Genomic DNA, 22127 nt, shown 5'->3' on the forward strand with positions numbered 1-22127 from the left:
AATTGCCGAGTACAGTCTTCTGCACATAGTAGGTGGTCATTGATACTGCTGATTGATTGATTGATCCTCTTCCCTCTATCTCCTCTCTCCCTTCTCTGTATAACCATGTGTCCTTTTGGCCTCCTCCCACCCCACCTAAAGGGAGCTGGTTTCTGTTCACTTTACCTTAATCCTCTTTTAGGAAATTCACTGATTCCCAATTAATATGAGAAGAGACCTCAGAGAATGAACAGAAGTGAGCAAATCAAGCCTCCAAGGCCTCCAGTGACCTTGCCAACCTACTCCATCCTTCTCGGCTTCTCAGTCTTTGAGACTGTGGACCACTCCCTTCTAGAAAAATGAAAGCCTTGTTGTTTCCGACCATTTTCTCTCCTGGCTCTTCTCTTACTTTTCGGGCCAATCCTTCTCAGCCTCCTTCGCCAGATCTTCCGTCTCCCATTCCCTAACTAGCTGTTGGTCTCCCCCAAGGCTCTGTTTTGGGTCGTCCTCTCAATTTCCACTCAGCCACTTGGCAGCTGGGTGACTTTCGGCAAGTCACTTCTCTGGGCCTCCGTTCCCTCATCTGTAAAATGGGGATGAAGACTGTGAGCCCCATGTGGGGCAACCTAATGACCTTGTATCCTCCCCAGCGCTTAGAACAGTGCTTGGCACCTAGTAAGCGCTTAACAAATGCCATCATCATTATTATTATTACTTAACAAATACCATTATTATTATTGTTGTTGTTGTACTCTCCCAAGCACTTAGTCCAGTGCTGTTCACCTAGTACGCACTGAATGAATATGATAGAAGAATGAATGATAAGCAGCGTGGCCCAGTGGAAAGAGCCTGGGCTTGGGAGTCAGAGGTTATGGGTTTCAATCCTGGCTCTGCCACTTTTTGGCTGTGTGACCTTGGGCGTCACTCGACGTCTCTGGGCCTCAGTTCCCTACTCTGTAAAATGGGGATGAAGACCGTGAGCCCCCCCGTGGGACAAACTGATCAACTTTTACCCCCCCCCCCCCAGCGTTTAGAACAGTACTTGGCACATAGTAAGTGCTTAACAAATACCATCATCAGCAGGGTGGCTCAGTGGAAAGAGCCCGGGCTTTGGAGTCAGAGGTCATGGGTTCAAATCCCAGCTCCGCCAATTGTCAGCTGTGGGACTTTGGGCCAGTCACTTCACTTCTCTGGGCCTCAGTTCCCTCATCTGTAAAATGGGGATGAAGACTGTGAGCCCCCAGGGGGGCAACCTGATCAGCTTGTAACCTCCCCTGCGGTTAGCACAGTGTTTTGCACATAGTAATCGCTTACCAAATACCATGCACTGTGGCTCAGTGGAAAAGAGCCCGGGCTCTGGAGTCAGAGGTCGTGGGTTCAAATCCCGGCTCCGCCAACTGTCAGCTGGGGGACTTTGGGCGAGTCGCTTCGCTTCTCCGGGCCTCAGCGACCTCATCTGGAAAATGGGGATTAACACCGTGTTGAGCCCCCGTGGGACAACCTGATCCCCTTGTAACCTCCCCAGCGCTTAGAACAGGGCTTTGCACAGAGTAAGCGCTTAATACGTGCCCTTATCATGATGATGACTAGGGGTCGGCGGGGTCGGGGCGGGGCTGCAGTACCGGCCTCCGGCCGCTCGGGGCGGCGGCGGCGTCGGGGCGGGGCTGCAGTACCGGCCTCCGGCCGCTCGGGGCGGCAGCGGCGGTGTCGGCGCTGGGGTCCCGGCCGCTCTGGCCCGCGCCGCCCTCCTTGCTCGCGCGCGCGCGCGCCCCCGCCCCCGCCGCCGCCTGAGGAGAAGGAGGAGGAGGCGGCCTGAGGAGGAGGAGGAGGAGGAGGCCCGAGGCCCGCCCGCCCGCCCCCCCGCCCTCCGGCCGCCCTTAGGTCGGGGCGAAACCGGGAGATGAAATGACAACTTCCACCCTGCAGGTAGCAGCCGCCGCCCAGGCCAAGCCGGTGTCCCGCGCCGGTGTCCCGGTCCGGTGTCCCGCGCCGGTGTGTCGGGCCTTGCCACGGGGCCCCTCCCCTCCCCCTCCCCCCTCTTCCCGTCCCCCTCCGCCCGATGCTTTCCCAGCACCGCTTCTGTTGCTGCTACCGCCTTTTCCCCCGGAGGAGCCTTCCTCCCCCTCCTCTTCTTCCTCCTGCTCCTCCTCCTTTTCCGCCTCCTCCTCCTCCTCCTCCTTCCTCCTCACTCACTCCATCGTATGTACTGAGCGCTTACTGTGTGCAGAGCGCTGGACTAAGCGCTTGGGAAGGACAAGTTGGCAACATACAGAGACGGTCCCTACCCAACAGTGGGCTCCTCCCTCTCCTCTTCCTCTCCTCCTCCTCCCCTCCTCCTCCCCACCCTCCTCCTCCTCCCCTCCTCTAATCCTTCTCATTCTCCCCTCCTCTAATCCTTCTCATTCTCCCCTCCTCTTTCTCACCCTCCTCTTCTCCTCCCCACCCTCCTCCTTTTTCTCTTCCTCCTCCTCTTTTCTTCCTCCTCCTCCTCTTTCTCCTCCTCCCCCTCCTCCTCTTTCTCCTATTCCTTCTCCTCTTCTCCCCCTCCTCCTCTTCCTCTTTCTCCTCCTCCTCTTTCTCCTATTCCTCCTCTTTCTCCTATTCCTCCTCCTTTCTCCTCCTCCTCCTCTTTCTCCTCCTCCTCCTCCTCCTCCTCTTTCTCCTATTCCTTCTCCTCTTCTCCCCCTCCTCCTCTTTCTCCTCCTCCTCTTTCTCCTATTCCTCCTCTTTCTCCTATTCCTCCTCTTTCTCCTCCTCCTCCTCCTCCTCTTTCTCCTCCTCCTCCTCCTCCTCCTCCTCTTTCTCCTCCTTCTCCTCTTTCTCCTCCTTCTCCTCTTTCTCCTCCTTCTCCTCTTTCTCCTCCTTCTCCTCTTTCTCCTCCTCCCCTCTTCTCCTCCTCACCCTCCTCCTCCTCACCCTCCTCCTCCTCTCCCTCCTCCTCCTCTTTTTCCTCCTCTTCTCCTCCTCCTCCTCATCTCCTCCTCCTCATCATCCTCCCCTCCTCTTCTCCTCCTCACCCTCCTCCTCCTCCTCCTCTTCCTCCTTTTCTCCTCCTCCTCCTCTCCTCCTTATCTCCTCCTCATCTCCTCCTCCTCATCTCCCCCTCCTCCTCTTTCTCCTCATCTCCTCCTCCTCCTCCTCATCTCCTCCTCCTCCTCCTCTTTCTCCTCCTCCTCCTCACCTCCTTCTCCTCCTCCTCCTCCTCCTCCTCCTCCCCCTGCCCCCCCCCGGCCCCCCAGGAGCCCCCCCCCCCCCCCCCCCAGGTGCCGGGGCCCAGCGGGCCGCAGCGTTGGCCCGGGCCTCGTCCTGCCCTTCGCCGGCCCCTGGCCTTGGGCCGCCCGGGCCCCGAGGGCCGGCCCCCCACCCACCTTCACTCAGTCGCATTTATTGAGCGCTCACTCTGTGCACAACGCCGCACTAATCCCTCGGGAAAGTCCACTACAGCAGTAGAGAGAGACAATCCCCGCCCACAACCAGCTCACCTCCTGGCCACCCGCTTTTGGCCATTCCCGTTGCCCCACTGAGCCTCCGAGACAAAATGGGCTGAATAATAATAATAATGGTATTTGTTAACCACTTACTGTGTGCCAAGCACTGTTCTAAGCCCTTGGGGAGTAGGGGGGAATACAAGGTAATCAGGTTGTCCCACATGGGGCTCACAGTCTTAATCCCCATTTAGCAGATGAGGTAATTGAGGCACGGAGAAGTTAAGTGACATGCCCACAGTCACACAACAGACAAGTGGCAGAAGCGGGATTAGAACCCACGTCCTCCGGCTCCCAAACCCGTGCTGTTTTCACTAAACCACGGTGCTTCTCTCCATTCAATCCGGCCACCACGCCCAGCACAGATCCAATTCTCCCGTCCTCAGCTCTTACCGCGTGTGTGTATTCAGTTATCTATTCTGCCGTTGCATCAATCAGTCGGTGGTATTTATTGAGCGCCTACTCTGTGCAGACCACTTTTCTAAGCACTTGGGAGAGTACGATCCAACAGAATCAGCAGACTCGTCCCCTGCCCATAATAAGCATCCTGGCATAGTCTCTCGGCAACCAAAACTGATCATTGTTTTTCCTTCCGTTCCCATTATCTGTAAATGTTTTGTATGTGTGGTGCCTCCATTAGAGTGTTAGTCCCTCGTGGGCAGGGACTGACTTTTCTGTCTTTGCCCACGGAGACACGGAGACCTTCTGCTCCAGTCATCTACAGACCTCATCTCCCTCCAATCAATCAATCAGTGGTATTTATTGAGTACTTAATGTATGCGGAGCACTGTACTTAGTGTTTAGGAAAATATAACACAACAGAATGAGCAGGCATGATGCCTGCCCGTAACGCGCTTACAATCTAGAGGGGGAGATGGACATTAATATGAATAAATAAGGAATTGATAATGTATAATTTAAAGGTAGCTACCTAAGTGCTGTGGGGTTGTGGGTGAGGCAAATAAACATCCAACTCAGTAGCACGCATGCAAAATATCTTTAAACTATGCCGTTTCTCCCTTCTTGTAATTTATTTTAGTGTCTTGTTAGAGAAGCAGCAGGTTGCAGTGGCTAGAGCATGGGCTGGGGAGTTCTAATCCCCGCTCCGTCGCATCATCAGTCGTCATCAATCGTATTTATTGAGCGCTTACTGTGTGCAGAGCACTGTACGAAGCGCTTGGGAAGTACAAATTGGCAACATATAGAGACAGTCCCTACCCAACAGTGGGCTCACAGTCTAAAAGGGGGAGACAAAACCAAACATACTAACAAAATAAAATAAATAGAATAGATATGTACAAGCAAAATAAATAAATAAATAGAGTAATAAATATGTACAAGCATATATACATATATACAGGTATATATACATATATATGCACATACATATATATGTATATATATATATAGTCACATGTCTGCTGTGTGACCTTGGGCAAGTCACTTCACTTCTCTGTGCCTCAGTTACCTCATCTGTAAATGGGGATAAGGGTGTGCCCCACATAGGACAGACACTGTGTCCAACCCAATTTGGTTGTTTCTGCTGGCATATAGTAAGCACTTAACAAATACCATTATTAATTATTATTAATTCCCCACTAGACTGTAAGGTCCTTGAGGGCAGGGAGTTTATTTTACTTGTACATATCTATTCTATTTATTTTATTTTGTTAGTCTTGGTTTGGTTTTGTTCTATGTCTCCCCCTTTTAGACTGTGAGCCCACTGTTGGGTAGGGACTGTCTCTAGATGTTGCCAACTTGTACTTCCCAAGCGCTTAGTATAGTGCTCTGCACACAGTAAGCGCTCAATAAATACAATTGATTGGTTGATTGATTGATTATCGGGGTGTCCCGAGCGCACAGTACAGTGTTCTGCCTAAGCACTCCGTAAATACTCTTGTTTGATTAATCCAGCTTGACTGGTCCAATCAATCAATCAATCGTATTTATTGAGCGCTTACTGTGTGCAGAGCACTGTACTAAGCGCTTGGGAAGTACAAGTCGGCAACATATAGAGACAGTCCCTACCCAACAGTGGGCTCACAGTCTAAAAGACTGAAAGTCTAAGTCCAGTCCGGATTGGTACAGCAGATGTGAGCGTACGACCAGGGTGAGGGCACAGCGGGCCTAGCTGCCCAGGTGGTGAACAAGGATTCAATCAGTGGTGTTTACTGAACATTTACTCTGTGTTAAGGATTTGGGAGAGTACAGTACAGTTGAGTCGGTTGACACAATGGTTTTTTTTTACAACCACACGCTGCACCCTTACCCTGACCAACCATCCCGCAAGGCGTGTCACTGGCTTCTGAGGGGACTGGGCAAGAGAGTGTAAGTGGCTCAGTGCAAGTCTCTTTCTCTCCCCCCTTCACTTCTCCCCTTTTCCCATTCAGGTGCTACAGGAGCCCAAAGCAAATAGCCAGATAAGACATGACTTGTGATCAATCAATCAATCGTATTTATTGAGCGCTTACTGTGTGCAGAGCACTGTACTAAGCACTTAGCACTGTACTAAGGGTTAGGTCCTCCCGAGAGCTTCCTGTTCACACCTACAGTTTAGCCACTCTCCTTTCCCTTTCCTACCCTTTATTGGTGGGGCTGTAAAGTCGGTGGATCTTTATCTCCCCTATTATAACCCTCCTTAGAGTGAGAGAGCCAGGATTTCTCTACTGAGGTGGAGAAGAAGTATGTACCTAAAGCAGGTATTTTTCCGTGTGAATTGCTGGCACCAACTCATGGTTTAATATTAATAAGCATTTAGTAAATGCTGGAGATCATACAGACCATGTAAAAGATATGGTCCAACTTGTCATTCATTCATTCATTCAATCATATTTATTGAGCGCTTACTGTGTGCAGAGCAATCAATCAATCAATCGTGTTTATTGAGTGCTTACTGTGTGTGCAGAGCACTGTACTAAGCGCTTGGGAAGTACAAGTTGGCAACATATAGAGACAGTCCTTACCCAACAGTGGGCTTACAGTCTAAAAGGGGAGACAGAGAACAAAACCAAACATACTAACAAAATAAAATAAATAGAATAGATATGTACAAGTAAAATAAATAGAGTAATAAATATGTACATGCATATATACAGGTGCTGTGGGGAAGGGAAGGAGGTAAGAAGGGGGGGATGGGGATGAGGGGGAGAGGAAAGAAGGGGCTCAGTTTGGGAAGGCCTCCTGGAGGAGGTGAGCTCTCAGTAGGGCCTTGAAGGGAGGAAGAGGGCTAGCTTGGCGGATGGGCAGAGGGAGGGAGAGCACCGTACTAAGTGCTTGGGAAGTACAAGTTGGCAACATTCATTCATTCATTGTCGTATTTATTGAGCGCTTACTGTGTGCAGAGCACCGTACTAAGCGCTTGGGAAGTACAAGTTGGCAACATAGAGAGCCGGTCCCTACCCAACAGCGGGCTCACAGTCTAGAAGGGGGAGGCAGAGAACAAAACATATTAACAAAATAAAATAAATAGAATAAATATGTACAAGTAAAATAAATAAATAGAGTAATAAATCTGTACAAACATATATACAGGTGATGTGGGGAGGGGAAGGAGGTAGGGTGGGGGGGTGAGGAGGGGGAGAGGAAGGAGGGGGCTCAGTCTGGGAAGGCCTCCTAACAAGACAAAGGAAACGGAAAAAATCAAATACATAACACATATCTTTGGGTCTTGTTGCCTTTAAGTTGATTCTACAAAAGAAGATCCAGTTCTTTAAGGTTTTTGTCAGCAGAGTACTGAGGGCTGAGCCAGAGGTGGCAATAAATAAGAATAATAATAATGGTATTTGTTAAGTGCTTACAGCGTGGCTCCGTGGAAAGAGCACGGGCTTGGGAGTCAGAGATCATGGGTTCTAATCCCGGCTCCGCCACATGTCTGCTGTGTGACCTTGGGCAAGTCACTTCACTTCTCTGTGCCTCAGTTCCCTCACCTGTAAAATGGGGATTAAGACTGTGAGCCCCTCGTGGGACAACCTGATCACCTTGTAACCTCCCCAGTGCTTAGAACAGTGCTTTGCACATAGCGCTTAATAAATGCCATTATTATTATTATTATTATTCTCTGAGCTTCAGTTACCTCATCTGTAAAATGGGGATTAAGACTGTGAGCCCCTCGTGGGACAACCTGATCACCTTGTAACCTCCCCAGTACTTAGAACAGTGCTTTGCACATAGTAAGTGCTTAATAAATGCCATTATTATTATTATTATTATTATTATTATTATTATTATTCTCTGAGCTTCAGTTACCTCATCTGTAAAATGGGGGTTAAGACTGTGAGCCCCACGTGGGACAACCTGATCACCTTGTATTCCCCCCAGCGCTTAGAAGAGTGCTTTGCACATAGTAAGCACTCAACAAATGCCATCATTATTACATGTCGGGCACTGTACTAAGCGCTGGGGTGGATGCAAGCAATTTGGGTTGGACACGGTCCCTGTCCCATTTGGGGCTCACAGTCTCAATCCCCACTTCACAGGTGAGGTAATTGAGGCACAGAGGAGTGAAGTGACTTGCCCAAGGTCACAGAGCGGGCCAGTGGAGGAGCTGGGATTAGAACCCATGACCTTCTGACTCCCACGCTCTAGCCACTGCGCCACGCTGCTTCTCGCTCACAATAGAAACTCCCCATCTCTTGAAGCTATTCAGTCAATAACTAAATCTTCAATTATACACATATAAGTGCTGAGGATGGGGATGGAATAAATCCACAAGTGCTAGAGGTGGCAGTTGGGTTGATGTGGCTCAGGGTGTTTGCAGATTCATCAGGGATGGGTTATTGGAAGAGGTAAGATTTAGAAGGGCTTTGAACACGGGGAGACCTGTAGTCTGTTGGATTGGGAAATGAGAAGGAGTTCCAGGGCCGGGGAACCATGTGACTAGGAATAGCTGGGATGGAATTTGAAAGTCCACTGTCTACACAGGGGTCTGCTACACTAAACTCTTAGGAAAGTGCTGCATTTAGAAGACACAGTTCATACCCTCAAGGATTTTACAATCTAGTGGGAGAAACAGACACAAAATAAATTACAGAAAAAATAAATAAAATAAAATAAAACTCTTAGGAAAGTGCTGCATTTAGAAGACACAGTTCATACCCTCAAGGATTTTACAGTCTAGTGGGAGAAACAGACGCAAAATAAATTACACAAAATAAATTACAGCCAAAGAGTGATGGGTGACATCTAGGTAGAAGACTGGTTTAAGAGAAATGAAGAGAATGTGTGGGGAGGAAGCAGATGCAGAGGCAGATGTGCACGCGTTGATGAAGTCTTGAAGCTGATTATGAGGGGGTTTTCCTGGATGCAGCGGGAACTGGGAAGCTCTGGCCATGAATTGAGAAAGGGCCACTTCTGGTTTGTTTGGGTTCAGACCTTTTCTTGAAAGAGTCAAGTCCGTGACTAATTTCTTTTGTAGCAGTAGTAGGAAGGTACAAATGTCTCCATCCACTACTTTTTAAACCCAGTCTTACAGGTTGGGGGGGGATTTGGAATTTAGGTCCTGCTGTCCCAAGCGCCTAGTACAGTGCTTTGCACCTAGTAAGTGCTCAATAAATATCACTGACCACGATGATTTCTGATTGCTGGAATTTAGGTTGTGGAACGGGTCACATTAGGCTGTGAAATCCCCTCTGAATTTGGCTACCATTTATCGATCTAAATGGATGGAGACACCCATCTGGAACCTAAGGAATTGGTTATAGTGCCAGCGGCTTGCCCAACATCACTCCCAGTGTCACGCTCCTGCTAGTCAGGTTCCAGCTGGGGGACAGGGTGAAATGAGTAACCGGGGGGCGGGGGGTGCGGGAGGGCAGTCCCTTGCAAAGTGCCCGTTTGCAGGCAGAATCGGGACTAGGTCTTCTGATTCCCAAAGCGGTGCCCTCTCATGAGCGATCCATCTAATGCCAAAGGACGGAGGAAGAGGGTGGTCTAGAAGGCCTTTATGCCAACACGTCAGCACCGCTTGGGTGTTCTCATGATCCGTTTGGAAACCCTGTGCCATTAATTTTCCTTTTCCAGAAAGCCATTGATTTGGTGACCAAAGCTACCGAGGAGGATAAAGCCAAGAACTATGAAGAGGCACTGAGACTCTACCAGCATGCAGTAGAGTACTTCCTGCATGCCATCAAATGTGAGTCTCCCTGGGCCTCTGAGCTGCCAACTGCACCTGGCATGCAGGAGTGGGGACAAAAAAGGACCCAGTTGCTTTCTTTACTCCTTCACAGATGAGGCGCACAGTGACAAAGCAAAGGAGAGCATCCGGGCAAAGTGCATGCAGTACCTCGACCGGGCTGAGAAGCTGAAGGACTATTTGCGAAGTAAAGACAAGCAAAGCAAGAAGCCGGTCAAAGAGTCCCAAAATGACAACAAAGGGTAAGAGGGAGAGAAAGAGAGAGAGAGAGTGTGCATGAATGCAGTTGTCCAGAGAAAATTGACCGAAAGCACCAGATATTAATTGGACAGTTGTCGTATTTGCGTGGCCGCTGAGTACAATGCTCTGTACTAAGTGTTTCTAGGGAGGTACAGTTGAAGCAAAGACACAAATCACAGCTCACACGCCAGTGTGGGAGGGGCCGCTGTAGTATATATTTCCTCAGAGAAGGAGCTCAGAGGATTGCAGATTTCACTAGTGGTAATCAGCTGAAATTCACGGAATGGGAGGAGAGAACACAGAAAGGCCTGGAGGTGGGTGGGAAGGTGTCCTCGATATAGGTGTCCGCTCCACGAGGGACGAGGCCGACAGGAGCCGCGGTCCCCACGACTTTTAGAGCCGGGCTTTGCGCCTCGTTCACCCAGGTCTCTGACAAGACCTGAGAGTTTCTAATCAGAGTTGAAAAGACCCAAAATTGTGTCTCTCTGAAACCTGTCCACCCTAATCTCCCCCACTCCCTCCCCCCACCAAAATCCTGCCTCCACCTTTCACCTCCACACTCAAAATAATAATGATGATGATAGTGATATTTGTTAAGCATTTACCACGGGGCAGGCACTGTAATAATAGTAATAATTATTATGGTGTTTAAGCGCCATGTGCCAGGTACTATATTAAGCGCTGGGGTGGATACAAACAGATTAGGTTGGACACGGTCCCTGCCCCACATAGTTGGCACTTGTAGTCGTTTGATGGAGGCTGCTTGCTACGGAGAGACATTTGGGAGAGGCTGTGCCCCAGAGGAGAGGTGTATATATGTTCGTACATATTTATTACTCTATTTATTTATTTACTTGTACATATCTATTCTATTTATTTTATTTCGTTAGTATGTTTGGTTTTGTTCTCTGCCTCCCCCTTTTAGACTGTGAGCCCACTGTTGGGTAGGGACTGTTTCTATATGTTGCCAACCTGCACTTCCCAAGCGCTTAGTACAGTGCTCTGCACACAGTAAGCGCTCAATAAATACGATTAATTAATTGATTGAAGTGAGGGTATTGTACCAGAAAGCCTTCCAGATTTAGGAAATTGTCAAAGGTAAAAGGTACTGTCCCAGAAGATTTTTTTTTTTTCCTCTTTCTGGGGGAGGTGAGGGAATATTTTGAGGGTGTCAAAGGAAATATTCAGAGAGTTGAGATTCTTTTTTTCCCAAGGTGATGACTGTGCAAATAAGCGAGGAATTCCTTGGATGTAGGGAGATTTATCCTGGGAGTGGGGGTTTTGTATATATCGCTATAGAGGTTTATTATTGATCTACCTATTCATTTCCGTATTCATCTTTCCATTCTCTTGCTATTTCCCAGTTGTCTCTTTGTTCTTCCTCCTGCTCCCCAGGACTTTCCGTTACCCTTGAGAGCAGGACATCAGTCCCTTCTCTTCCCAGTTTAAAAACAGCTGCAGGATATGAGCAAGCGACTCCTTCCCAGGTTTCTGCACCTCTCGTGCAATTCCTGGGGATCCCCCCAGGCCTTTCGGTAGAGCCGGGAGGAGCATCAGAGCCGGCCGGGGGACTTGTGCGTCCTTAGAAGGCAGCATTCCTTCCCCTCGCAGCAGCAGCCAGTCATCTTGGCTTCATGGCTTTTCTCGCCAAAAAGCCCCCTTTCTCCAACGTGAAAAAAGCGGCTCGTCACTTTTGCTTTCTCATCTCCACAGAAGCGACAGTGACAGCGAAGGGGAGAATCCTGAGAAAAAGAAACTCCAAGAGCAGTTAATGGGTAATAGGCTTAAAGCCATTCCTTTCCCTTCATTGAGGTGATTCACGACCGGTCCCCATGTAGAAAGTTCTGCTTCCCTGCCGCAGGTGCCATCGTGATGGAGAAGCCCAACATCCGGTGGAGTGACGTGGCTGGCCTGGAGGGAGCCAAGGAAGCACTCAAAGAGGCGGTCATCTTGCCGATTAAGTTCCCACACTTGTTCACAGGTGAGTGTCAGGCTCCTACAGCCAAACCGTCGGGTCATCGCGAGGAAGCCGAGCCAGGGGGAATCGCTACTTTGAGAGGAGCCGAAGGCGTATGAAGACTCTAATACCCCCCTTCCCTCCGCCCAGTGCTTAAAAATGCCAGCGATTTGGTTAGTGGTCTTTGTGTCCGGTCAGTTAAGATGTGCCACGTGAGCCGGCCGAAACCTTCACCGTACGGTAGCCTCTCTCATCCCTGGTGGAGAAATACGAACTGGCTTAACGATCTGTTCTCAGCGCTTTTCCCACAGATTAAGGCAGTGCCAAAGAGGCCTTTGGCAACAGTGAGTTCAGGATGAGCAGGAGCTCGTGTGAAAAAGGCGGTTCAAGATCTGATTAAACCCTAGTACCTATAACTCGGTTCTCTTTAGTCTCTGGGGTCTAGAATCGTGTACTGTCCTCCAAGTTTGCATTGTCTGTAGAGCGACTTGTGATTCTGTTTTCTCTGTCCATCTCCCGGAGCGGAGAGGTGGCTCACTCACTGCACTCTTTCTGTTGTAGGCAAGCGTACCCCTTGGCGAGGGATCCTGCTCTTTGGGCCCCCAGGCACAGGGAAGTCTTACTTGGCAAAGGCTGTGGCAACAGAAGCCAACAACTCCACCTTCTTTTCTGTGTCCTCCTCAGATCTCATGTCCAAGTGGCTGGGAGAAAGTGAGAAGTAAGTCAGCAGTCAGGCTCCACTCCGCTGATGGCAGTGAGAGTGCTGTGATCCAGCCCTGTGCTGTTGACTTTCAACAAGCTAAAAAGGGACAGTGCTGGGCCCAAGCCTCTCATTGTAAGTGCTAAAGTGGGGCGACGAAGATAAACCGAAAAATGTCCTACCGGCTTGGGGACGGGGAATTATCCGTGGGAGCGTTGGAGGAGATCCGTGAAAATGAGAGCAAAAGACTCAGGTTGCCCAGGAGAACCGAAGTGTTTCAATAAAGGCTTTATAGTAGAAGAGCTACAATCCACTGCAGGGATATTTAAAGCGGTGGGAATACAGGGGCGGGAATAAGGGATAACTCTTGGGACCCCAGGTAGGCTCTGGAACAAGCTACGCATGTGCTTGTCAGTGTTACTGACCTTCCGATTTCTCATCGCAGGCTAGTCAAGAATCTCTTTGAGCTGGCCAGGCAGCACAAACCCTCCATCATTTTCATCGACGAAGTGGATTCCCTGTGTGGGTCCCGAAATGAAAATGAGAGCGAAGCAGCCCGGAGAATCAAAACCGAATTCTTGGTGCAAATGCAAGGTATGCGTGTGGTTTTTTTCCTCTGTCCCTTCCTTGTCCATGGCGAGTCTGGAAGTCAGGCCTGGGCAGGTTCACAAGTAATGACTTCATTGACTGGGTTATGATACAAATCTGAAATCCGTTACTGTCAGTTGTTCCTAGTTTAAAGTTAACAGCATTTAACTGTTTTTAGTGGTAACAACTTTTTTTTAACTGGAAATAACTGATGGTAATGGACTCTGGGTTTTTGCTGTAACATCTACAGTTATCCTTGGGGTAGAGAGAGATAAAGAGGGTCTCACAACACCATCCTTGCAAAGTCTGGGAGTTTCTACCAGCCTCCTGAACTGGCCTTTCGGTGGTCAGTCGCTATCACAGAACGCAAGTTGTTTCTCGGTATTTGTTCTCCATTATGGGACCGGGTACCGTGAGTCCAGAGCCCAGAACTTAAGTCTGATTTCACCTGGAACTTTACCCACTGTTTGCCTAGAGCCTGCTTCAGTTGGTGAGAAGACAAAACTCCCCTTGGTAATGGTGTTAATCAGTCAGCATCTTTGTTTCCTGCTTTTGGATATGTACCCTTTAAGCACTTGATAGTCACCTCCACCCTCAGCCCCACAGCACTTCATGTCTGTCTCACCCTCTAGGTGTAAGCTCCTTGCGGGCAGGGAATGTACCCACCAACTCTTTGGTCTGGACTCTCCCAAGCACTCAGTACAGTGCCGTGCACACTTTAAGCGCTCAGTAAATAGCATTGATTGATTGATTGACTGCTTTCTCTAGGGGTGGGGAATAACAACGATGGGACCCTAGTGCTAGGTGCCACAAACATCCCGTGGGTTTTGGATTCGGCTATTAGAAGGAGGTGAGTGTGGCTTGTTTCACAGGAATGCTTCTTCCGATACATACCGGCTTCTAAATTTCACTCTTCACACCGTCATTCAGCCCAGCTTTATGCAGCTGTGTCTTCTGATCTTAGCTGACCGTAGCCTGGCTCGTTGTCTTCACCAGTGTGCGCCATTCTCCAAATCCGAACCTCAGTAGAATCCCCAAACTCCACACACTGCATCTTCTCGGAATAGTTCGTAGGAAAAAAAAATCCGGTTGTTGGGGGACTCTCCTTTGGTTTTCCTACCTCCTTCTACCTGTCAGCACTATTTAGGGGGCAGACAGGATGAAGAGGGCACCACTGGGCTTAGAGAATGGCAAACCTCCTCTCCCAAGCGCTTAGTATCATGCCCTGCACACAGTAAGCACTCAACAGATACCACTGATTCTCTCACTGCATTCTTTTTGTCAGGAAGGGCCCCTTCGAACCTTCCTTCGTACCTGTCAGATTCAATCTGGCTACCATTGTAGTCTTCCCAAGCCCTCCTTGCCGTGTTGTGCACCAGTTAGGCGCTCAGTAAGTCCCCAGATTTATTGACGGACTGACTGATCTGTGACTCGATCCTCTAGGTTTGAGAAGCGGATTTACATCCCGCTGCCCGAGGAGGCGGCCCGGACGCAGATGTTCCGGCTGCACCTGGGGAACACCCCCCACAGCCTCTCCGAGGCCAACATCCACGAGCTGGCCCGCAGGACCGAAGGTTACTCAGGTGCCGACATCAGCATCATCGTTCGGGATTCCCTTATGCAGCCGGTTCGCAAAGTGCAGTCAGCCACGCACTTCAAAAAGGTGAAGTACATTGCCAAGATCCGCCCTTTCCTCTCCATCCCAACCGCTACCGTGCTCATTCAAGCTCTCATCCTATCCCGTCTGGACTACTGCATCAGCCTTCTCTCTGATCTCCCATCCTCGTGTCTCTCTCCACTTCAATCCATACTTCATGCTGCTGCCCGGATTATCTTTGTCCAGAAACGCTCTGGGCATATTACTCCCCTCCTCAAAAATCTCCAGTGGCTACCAATCAATCTGCGCATCAGGCAGAAACTCCTCGCCCTGGGCTTCAAGGCTGTCCATCCCCTCGCCCCCTCCTACCTCACCTCCCTTCTCTCTTTCTGCAGCCCAGTCCGCACCCTCCGTTCCTCCGCCGCTAATCTCCTCCCCGGGCCTCGTTCTCGCCTGTCCCGTCGTCGACCCCCGGCCCACGTCATCCCCCGGGCCTGGAATGCCCTCCCTCTGCCCACCCGCCAAGCTAGCTCTCTTCCTCCCTTCAAGGCCCTACTGAGAGCTCACCTCCTCCAGGAGGCCTTCCCAGACTGAGCCCCTTCCTTCCTCTCCCCCTCGTCCCCCTCTCCATCCCCCCATCTTACCTCCTTCCCTTCCCCACAGCACCTGTATATATGTTTGTACATATTTATTACTCTATTTATTTTACTTGTACATATCTATTCTATTTATTTTATTTTGTTAGTATGTTTGGTTTTGTTCTCTGTCTCCCCCTTTTAGACTGTGAGCCCACTGTTGGGTAGGGACTGTCTCTAGGTGTTGCCAATTTGTACTTCCCAAGCGCTTAGTCCAGTGCTCTGCACATAGTAAGCGCTCAATAAATACGATTGATGATGATGATGATGATGAAGTAGCTGCCTAGCCACCTGGGCTCCTGTAGCCAGACACACTCCGCGCAAGCCTAAGCCATCCCAGCCCCCGTTTCTCTCCTTGGCGCGAATGACTCCGCGTAACTAATCTCCTGGGCCAGGACTCCAAAAAGGAAATTGCCGTATGCCATTGGCAGCTGCATATTTCAGCGGAGCCCGTGGGCAAGGAAGCGGGATTGAGGGCTCTCCACGAGTGCTGTTTAATTCCGCTGATACCCGAGACTGCCTTGTAGCGGAAAGCTTAGGGAAAAGATCCCCCTCCCAGCTCTGAGTCGGAGCTCAGGCGGGATGTATTTTTAGTCAGTAGATTGGAGTACTCGGAGGGGAAAAATGTGTGGCCTCGAGTCCGTGTCCCTGATGTTAGGTACGGGGCCACTGAGTTGAGGCACCGCGGAAGAGAGTTCTGTAAATGATCAGCTCAGCGTCCCCTCATCGGTAATGCGGCCCGACCCGGGAACCCAAATCTGGCATTAGAGAGTGCCCGGCCTTACTCCCGGGGGATGCAGCTGGACATGCAATAGAGGCATTCTCGTTTATCGGCTGCTGCGACTTACAGTTCTGGCAGTCCGGTGATAACCGTCTGTGTGTAGAAATCAGCAAGAGAGAGTTTTGTAGCTTGGTAGAGATGCTTCCGTACGTAGGAGAAACATCTGAACGGGCACAGCAGCCTCGTGTAGCCTCCAGAATTGAGTAAGCGCCAACCGCCCTACTTGAGTCCATCCAGATCCTGCCTTTTGTCCCCTGTCTGAGACCGGTCGGACTCCGGCACTTAACGCCTGACTCTGTGATGTGGTACATTTAAGAGGAGGGTAGTGGACTTAAGGAGAAGAAGAGTAGAGAGGGTCTTGGAGTGGGAGGTGGAGGGTACCAAAATTAAGGATCGGTGACCAAAAAACGTACAACCCCTCTCGGAAACTGCTAAAGAAACGAAGCGTGCATGATACCTGCCCAACTCTGTTGACCTCCCCTTTCTGGGTGTATTTGGTTGGCTTGGAAATCTGGCCTCCCACAGGAGTCATCTCGTACTAGAGGGTCCTTCTTCGGCTCTGCAGGTCCTAAAACTCTACCTGGGGCGTGCCGACGAAGTCTGAGCTACCGGGGTTTCGTGTTTGGTTCCAGGTCAAGGGTCCTTCTCGTACCAATCCTGGCATCATTATAGACGACCTCCTGACACCGTGTTCACCGGGCGACCCAGGAGCCATCGAGATGACTTGGATGGACGTGCCCAGTGACAAGCTGCTGGAGCCGGTGGTGTGCATGGTAAGTACCTGGCGCGGGCCCGCTCAGGAAGCCGAGCTCATCGCCGCACCCGTGAATTGGAGGAAATCCTGGATCTTGGGGCAAGAGTAAAATTCCAGGATTGCTCCACTTCATTGCAGTGAACATCTTGAACAAAAAACCCTATTAGTCTAAGTGGGAGGGGACTCCCAAGGAAGGAAAAAGCAACCTCGGTTTCACTTAGCAAAAGAAAAAGTAAAAAAAGCAAGGGAAAGGAAGTTGGCTCTCAGTGCTTGGGTGTGACTTTTGACTGACAATAGTCAAGCCCTCTACCTCACTCCATTCCTTTCTGTCTACCTGCAGACCCCATTTTTGATCAAGTGAATTACCTGTGTGGCGGGAGGGGGATTGGGGACTCCTAGTGAGCTGCAGGGCTGACCTAGTGTCTTTTGAGGTGAAAGGCTAGAATCCCCGTACTGAATTTATTCAGCTGCCTGGAACGATTCTCCATAGCACGGAGGGCGGCGGGGGAAACCCCACCTCCAGCCCGAACCGTCAGTTCCAGGTGTCACTTGTGTTTGCAGACAGATATGCTGCGGTCTCTGGTCACCACCCGTCCCACTGTAAACGACGAAGACCTGCTGAAAGTGAAAAAATTCTCAGAGGACTTTGGACAAGAAGGTTAAAAAAGCTTCTCTTTTGGGGTGACGGTGAGGGCAGGAGGTTGATGAGGGCACGTCCACAGCATCCCTGGTGCTGGCCGTCAGGCGGGGCCCAACAGGGCTAATTCTAAAATCCCTACCAAATCCACCTTGCCGTCTGGCAACCAGCTGGGGGGTGCGAGGAAGAAGCGCTTCCTCTGCCTCCTCAGAGACAGTAGGGAGCCCAGCTGGCCCCGGGGGAAGCCCGGTCCTACATGCTTCCTCCCCCGGTGCTATCTAGCTCCTTTTCCTGCTCTGCTTTGTCCTTTTTTAAAAAAAAACAAAAAAAACTTTTTTTCTCCCTAAATTAATGCTGCTTGGATTTTTGTCTTGTTTCTAAGTAAAAATAAAATCACCCAAAAACCTCAAGGAGTGGAAACACCCTTGTTCCTGAAGCGGTCGGCTCGGCCAGTCGCTGGGTTCCTCTGAGCTGCCTGCTAGGCTGCACCCTTCCTGCTTCCCCCTCCCAGTTGGGAAACGTTCGGCTGTGTCCCTGTGGATCCCAGTTCCGGGACTTCTAAAATTACGGATTTCTGGCCGGCCCGGCTGTGAGGTTAGGTACAAGGGAGCGTGTTTCTCCTGAGGAAGGCGGTGAGACTTCTTCAAGTGAAATAGCTCATCTTCCCCCATTGCCTTTAGGGAACGCCAAATTATGCCCTGCAAATTGGTGTCTTAAGGGACCCCTTCCTGGAAAAGGCGTCTAATTAATGTCCCCCCCTTCTCACCCACTTGACTGTTCACCTTTCTCTAGCCCTTCCCCCAAGCCATAATCCGATACGCCTAGCTCCTGTGAAACTCGTTATCTTCCAGTAAAAATGTTCTTGAGTGAAGAGTGGGTGAGCGAACGTAAAATGTGGCACCTAGCTTCTGCAATAATAGTCCCACTTAGTCTCCAAATATCTGCAGCTGTTCTCAGGTTTGTGTTTTGTGGTTTTTGACCCTGGGTTCTAAGATCGCAGGAGTTTGGTTTGCGGCCCTCGTTTGGTAGGATTTTAACAGGAATTAATAGTTCTTTTTACACTGGCTGGGTTAACTCACAAGCTAAAGAGCTGGCAACCATGGAAATGCCTCATCATCATCATCATAAATCGTATTTATTGAGCGCTTACTGTGTGCAGAGCACTGTACTAAGCGCTTGGGAAGTACAAGTTGGCAACATATACAGTCCCTACCCAACAGTGGGCTGCTCTGATCTCCAGGCTGAAGAAATAACAGAGATAACGTGAATAATCCAAAGAAGGCACGTTACAGCCTTAGTTTCCTGCAGCGCGGTGTTGCTTCATTCTCCGTGCTTGATGAAAGCAACGATTGATGAAAAGGGGAGTGGGGACAATCTCGGGCCCAAGTGGTTAACTCAGGATTTGTTATTACCTTTTCTTTTTAAATAAGAACTGTCCCTGACTCTGAAATCAGCAGGGGACCCATTCAGCTAAGAGAATTCTCTTCACAGTAAAATGGGGTACCTTATATGGGTGATTGGTTATTTTGTTCCCTTAACCGCCGGCTTTTATTTCTGTTATGCTGGAATCAAGTTTGAATAATAGGACGCTCCTCTTTAAACTCAAACACTGTTCAGCCAACTATACCAGTAACTCTTCTTTTCACGAGGCTTTTTCTCTCGCCCACTTTGGCCCAGAAGCCTCCCCTGCCTTCTAGTGCCCATTTCTACTGCCCTTCTTGGTATCCTAGTACTTGACCTTATCGGCAGCTTGCCATTGAACAAAATTATAAATGTTTTGAAATACTGATCTCAGTCCACATTGATTTATTTCTCAGTGAAGGAGCTATGCATTCTGACTTCCGTCTTTCTTTAGACTAATTGAAGGTGGCAGATTTCTTTTGCATTCCTCCTCCTGGGCTACCTTTTGATGGTTTTAACTTAACTCTGGGACTTTCATTCCAAACTCAGTACCTTGGCATCTGTAGATTACCCTGCCCTAAGAAACTAATCAGACCTTCCAGCCAACTTCTCCAAAATTCTTTCTTTACAATTTGTACTCCATTGAGGCCATTGTACTCACTGAGGCAAAAAAGGGGCAGTGTACTTTGGCTTCTACACTGCTGAGTGGTTCCAATCATCTTTCTAAGAATGCGACTCTTGCCGAAATTACTTGGGGATCGGGAAATTTCCCTGGTTGGCGTGATAGAGACAGTAGAGTATTTATTAAGTGCTCGCTGTGTGGCGAGCACTCCACTAAATGCTGGAAGAGAATACGCAAGTGGGAATTTGAGAGTCTCTGTGTCCAACCAGGTTAACCGGTATCTACCCCAGTGCTTAGAACAGTGCTTGGCACGTAGTAAGCGCTTAACAAATATTCTTTATTATTAACAGAGATGGTCCCTGGCCCTGGGGGGTGGGGAGGTGTGCTCACAATCTTTAAGTGGGGCGAAGGTATTGGCGCGGCAGATACATCAGGAATGGGGAAGACTGCTGAAATAGCACTTCAGGAGAAAGGTGCAGCCTCAATCCCTCCTAAGGGGACTGGCAGAACAATAATAATAGTAATTGTGGTGTTCGTTAAGTGCTTACTTTGGGCCAAGCACTGTACCAGGCACTAGAACCTCCGATATCTCTAGTTGTCTCAGTATTCTAACCTTAGACACGTTTTGGATCCTGTATTTGGAAAATGGACAAAAACCTACTTACCTCATCGGGGTTATGAAGATTTGTTGATCTCGGTAAAAATGCAAGCAGCTAAAGTGTGATACCACTACTGTTCAGATAACAGGTAACGACACAAGTGAGTTTAATTTTAAGTTTTTGGATGTCTTTGGAAAAAAACTCCCTCTGAATGTTTTCCAACAACAATAAATATTTATTGAGCACAAACAAGTGACCCTGAATTTTAACTGGTGCTTCCCCTTTGCTCCTTCTCTTGTAGCCGAGTCCACTCACCTGAACGTGGTCAGATTATTTCTCCCGATGAGGCAGACCAATTCTAGCTCTGCTTCGCTGGCCTACTCTGGGACCACAATATTCAGAATTTGGAGGCGGTAGACAGGGCCTTTCCGAGGCTTAGGTAACAAAGCTTCAGACGCTTTCTTCCACCCCTACACTCTCTCAGACTTTCTTCTGCTTATACGGTATTCCCAACACGTCCTAACAGTCTTGCTTCATTTTCCCATTTCACACTACTTAGCCTGGACAAAAAAGATCGGAGAGACAAAAGTTAGAAATCAGTCAGTATGCAAATAAAGTTGCCCACTGGTCTCAGCAGCAAGTGCCTCGTGAAAAAAATGCTTCCTCTCCTTGGTCTATTCTGTTGACGTGCTGGAAATCAAAAACGGTGAGATACTGCGGTAGATTTTAGGCTTTTAATGATCCAAAATATGACGGAGAGGCTCATCTCTACCGTTTAAGTCCCTCGGGCGCCCGGCACCTGGTGACTAGCTGACCCAGTTACGCTGGGGTAGAGCTTTTGATGAAAGGAAGAGCTGTTTCCTCAGCCTCCTGAAACCATTAATAATAATAATAATAATAATAGCATTTATTAAGCACTTACTATGTGCAAAGCACTGTTCTAAGCGCTGGAGAAGCCAGAAAATAGAAAATTTTCTGAGCCTGATACCACTTTTGGGGGCGGGAGGGGGTATTTACTTTGATAAAGATTGCCATTAACTGCATCTTACTGAGCTGAGGGCCAGTGTGCTTTTGCTTGTTCCCTTCACGGGCACTTAATTGGGAGTTTTTGCACTCCCTCACGGACAAATTGATCCTGCCTTCGGGAGCAGGGCCTTGTTTTCCCTTCAATAACAAGATTCCGTGTCCCTTCACCTTCCCAAGCAATCTACCATGGGAAGAAAGGTGGGCACCTACGAATAGTTCGAATCCCGACTCCGCCACTTGTCAGCTGTGGGGCCTTGGACAAGCCACTTAACTTCTCTGTGCCTCAGTTACCTCATCTGTAAAAAAATGGGATTAAGACTGTGAGCCCCACGTGGGACAACCTGATCACCTTGTATCCCCCAGTGCTTAGAACAGTGCTTTGCACATAGTAAGCGCTTAATAAATGCCATTATTATTATTATTAATGGCCGGGGCAGGGGGGAAAAGTATCTCAGGATGCCCCTTCCCCCTACTGTGCCATCTTTTCACCCAGCCACTGCCCAACTCTAGAATGTCAGACAGATTATCATCAGGGCCGATTCAACAGCTTAGCTTTCTGCTGAAAGCCGATAAGGTCCGATTTGGAATTAAAAACAATCAAGAAATTCAGTGGCTGAAGTTTTATAGAATGAAGAACTGAAGCAGCATGGTCTAGTGAAAAGAGCACGGGCCTGAGTCAGAAGACCTGAGTTCCAATCCCAGTTCCACCGCTTACCTGCCGCAAGTCACAACTTCTCCGTGCCTCGGTTGCCTCACCTGCAAAAGGAGGTTCAGTACCCGTTCTCCCTCCTACTTAGAAGGTGAACCCCTCGCAGGACCTGATTATTTTATATCTACCACAGTGCTTGGCACATAGTAAGGGCTCAACAAATGCCATGGTGATTGGATGTAGCAGCACTTTCCACCCCTAAATTGGCAACAAAAATAAAGGGTGAGCTTGCCTAACCCAAACGTGAGGGAAGGGAGGCGACCAGCCTGACTCTGCACTGGGTCTCGGGG

The 22127-nt window shown here is 49.3% G+C and overlaps 2 protein-coding genes across 3 annotated transcripts in view; one reads left to right on the plus strand and one right to left on the minus strand.

Annotated features, from left to right (window-relative positions):
• The first annotated feature begins 1832 nt into the window (after window positions 1-1832).
• On the plus strand, window positions 1833-20351 carry VPS4A (vacuolar protein sorting 4 homolog A). Of its 2 annotated transcripts, none has more exons than XM_038754900.1 (11): window positions 1833-1905; window positions 9480-9591; window positions 9686-9833; window positions 11545-11606; window positions 11693-11812; window positions 12350-12506; window positions 12934-13082; window positions 13845-13926; window positions 14520-14739; window positions 16722-16862; window positions 17405-20351. In XM_038754900.1, the coding sequence occupies exons 1-11, from the start codon at window positions 1885-1887 to the stop codon at window positions 17504-17506; spliced, it is 1314 nt and encodes a 437-aa protein (XP_038610828.1). In that variant the 5' UTR covers window positions 1833-1884; the 3' UTR covers window positions 17507-20351. The 2 variants fall into 2 exon arrangements, with proteins under 2 accessions (XP_038610828.1, XP_038610829.1); XM_038754901.1 differs by having other exon boundaries at window positions 12473-12506.
• The window catches only part of COG8 (component of oligomeric golgi complex 8), a 29666-nt gene continuing 27863 nt past the window's right edge, over window positions 20325-22127 (minus strand). The window contains exon 7 of the mRNA XM_038754898.1: window positions 20325-20662. Coding sequence (XP_038610826.1) covers window positions 20658-20662 — 5 coding nt within the window. The 3' untranslated portion in view covers window positions 20325-20657. The remainder of the gene's footprint in view (window positions 20663-22127) is intronic.

Source organism: Tachyglossus aculeatus, chromosome 11, assembly GCF_015852505.1.
Source record: "Tachyglossus aculeatus isolate mTacAcu1 chromosome 11, mTacAcu1.pri, whole genome shotgun sequence".
NCBI lineage: Eukaryota > Metazoa > Chordata > Mammalia > Monotremata > Tachyglossidae > Tachyglossus > Tachyglossus aculeatus.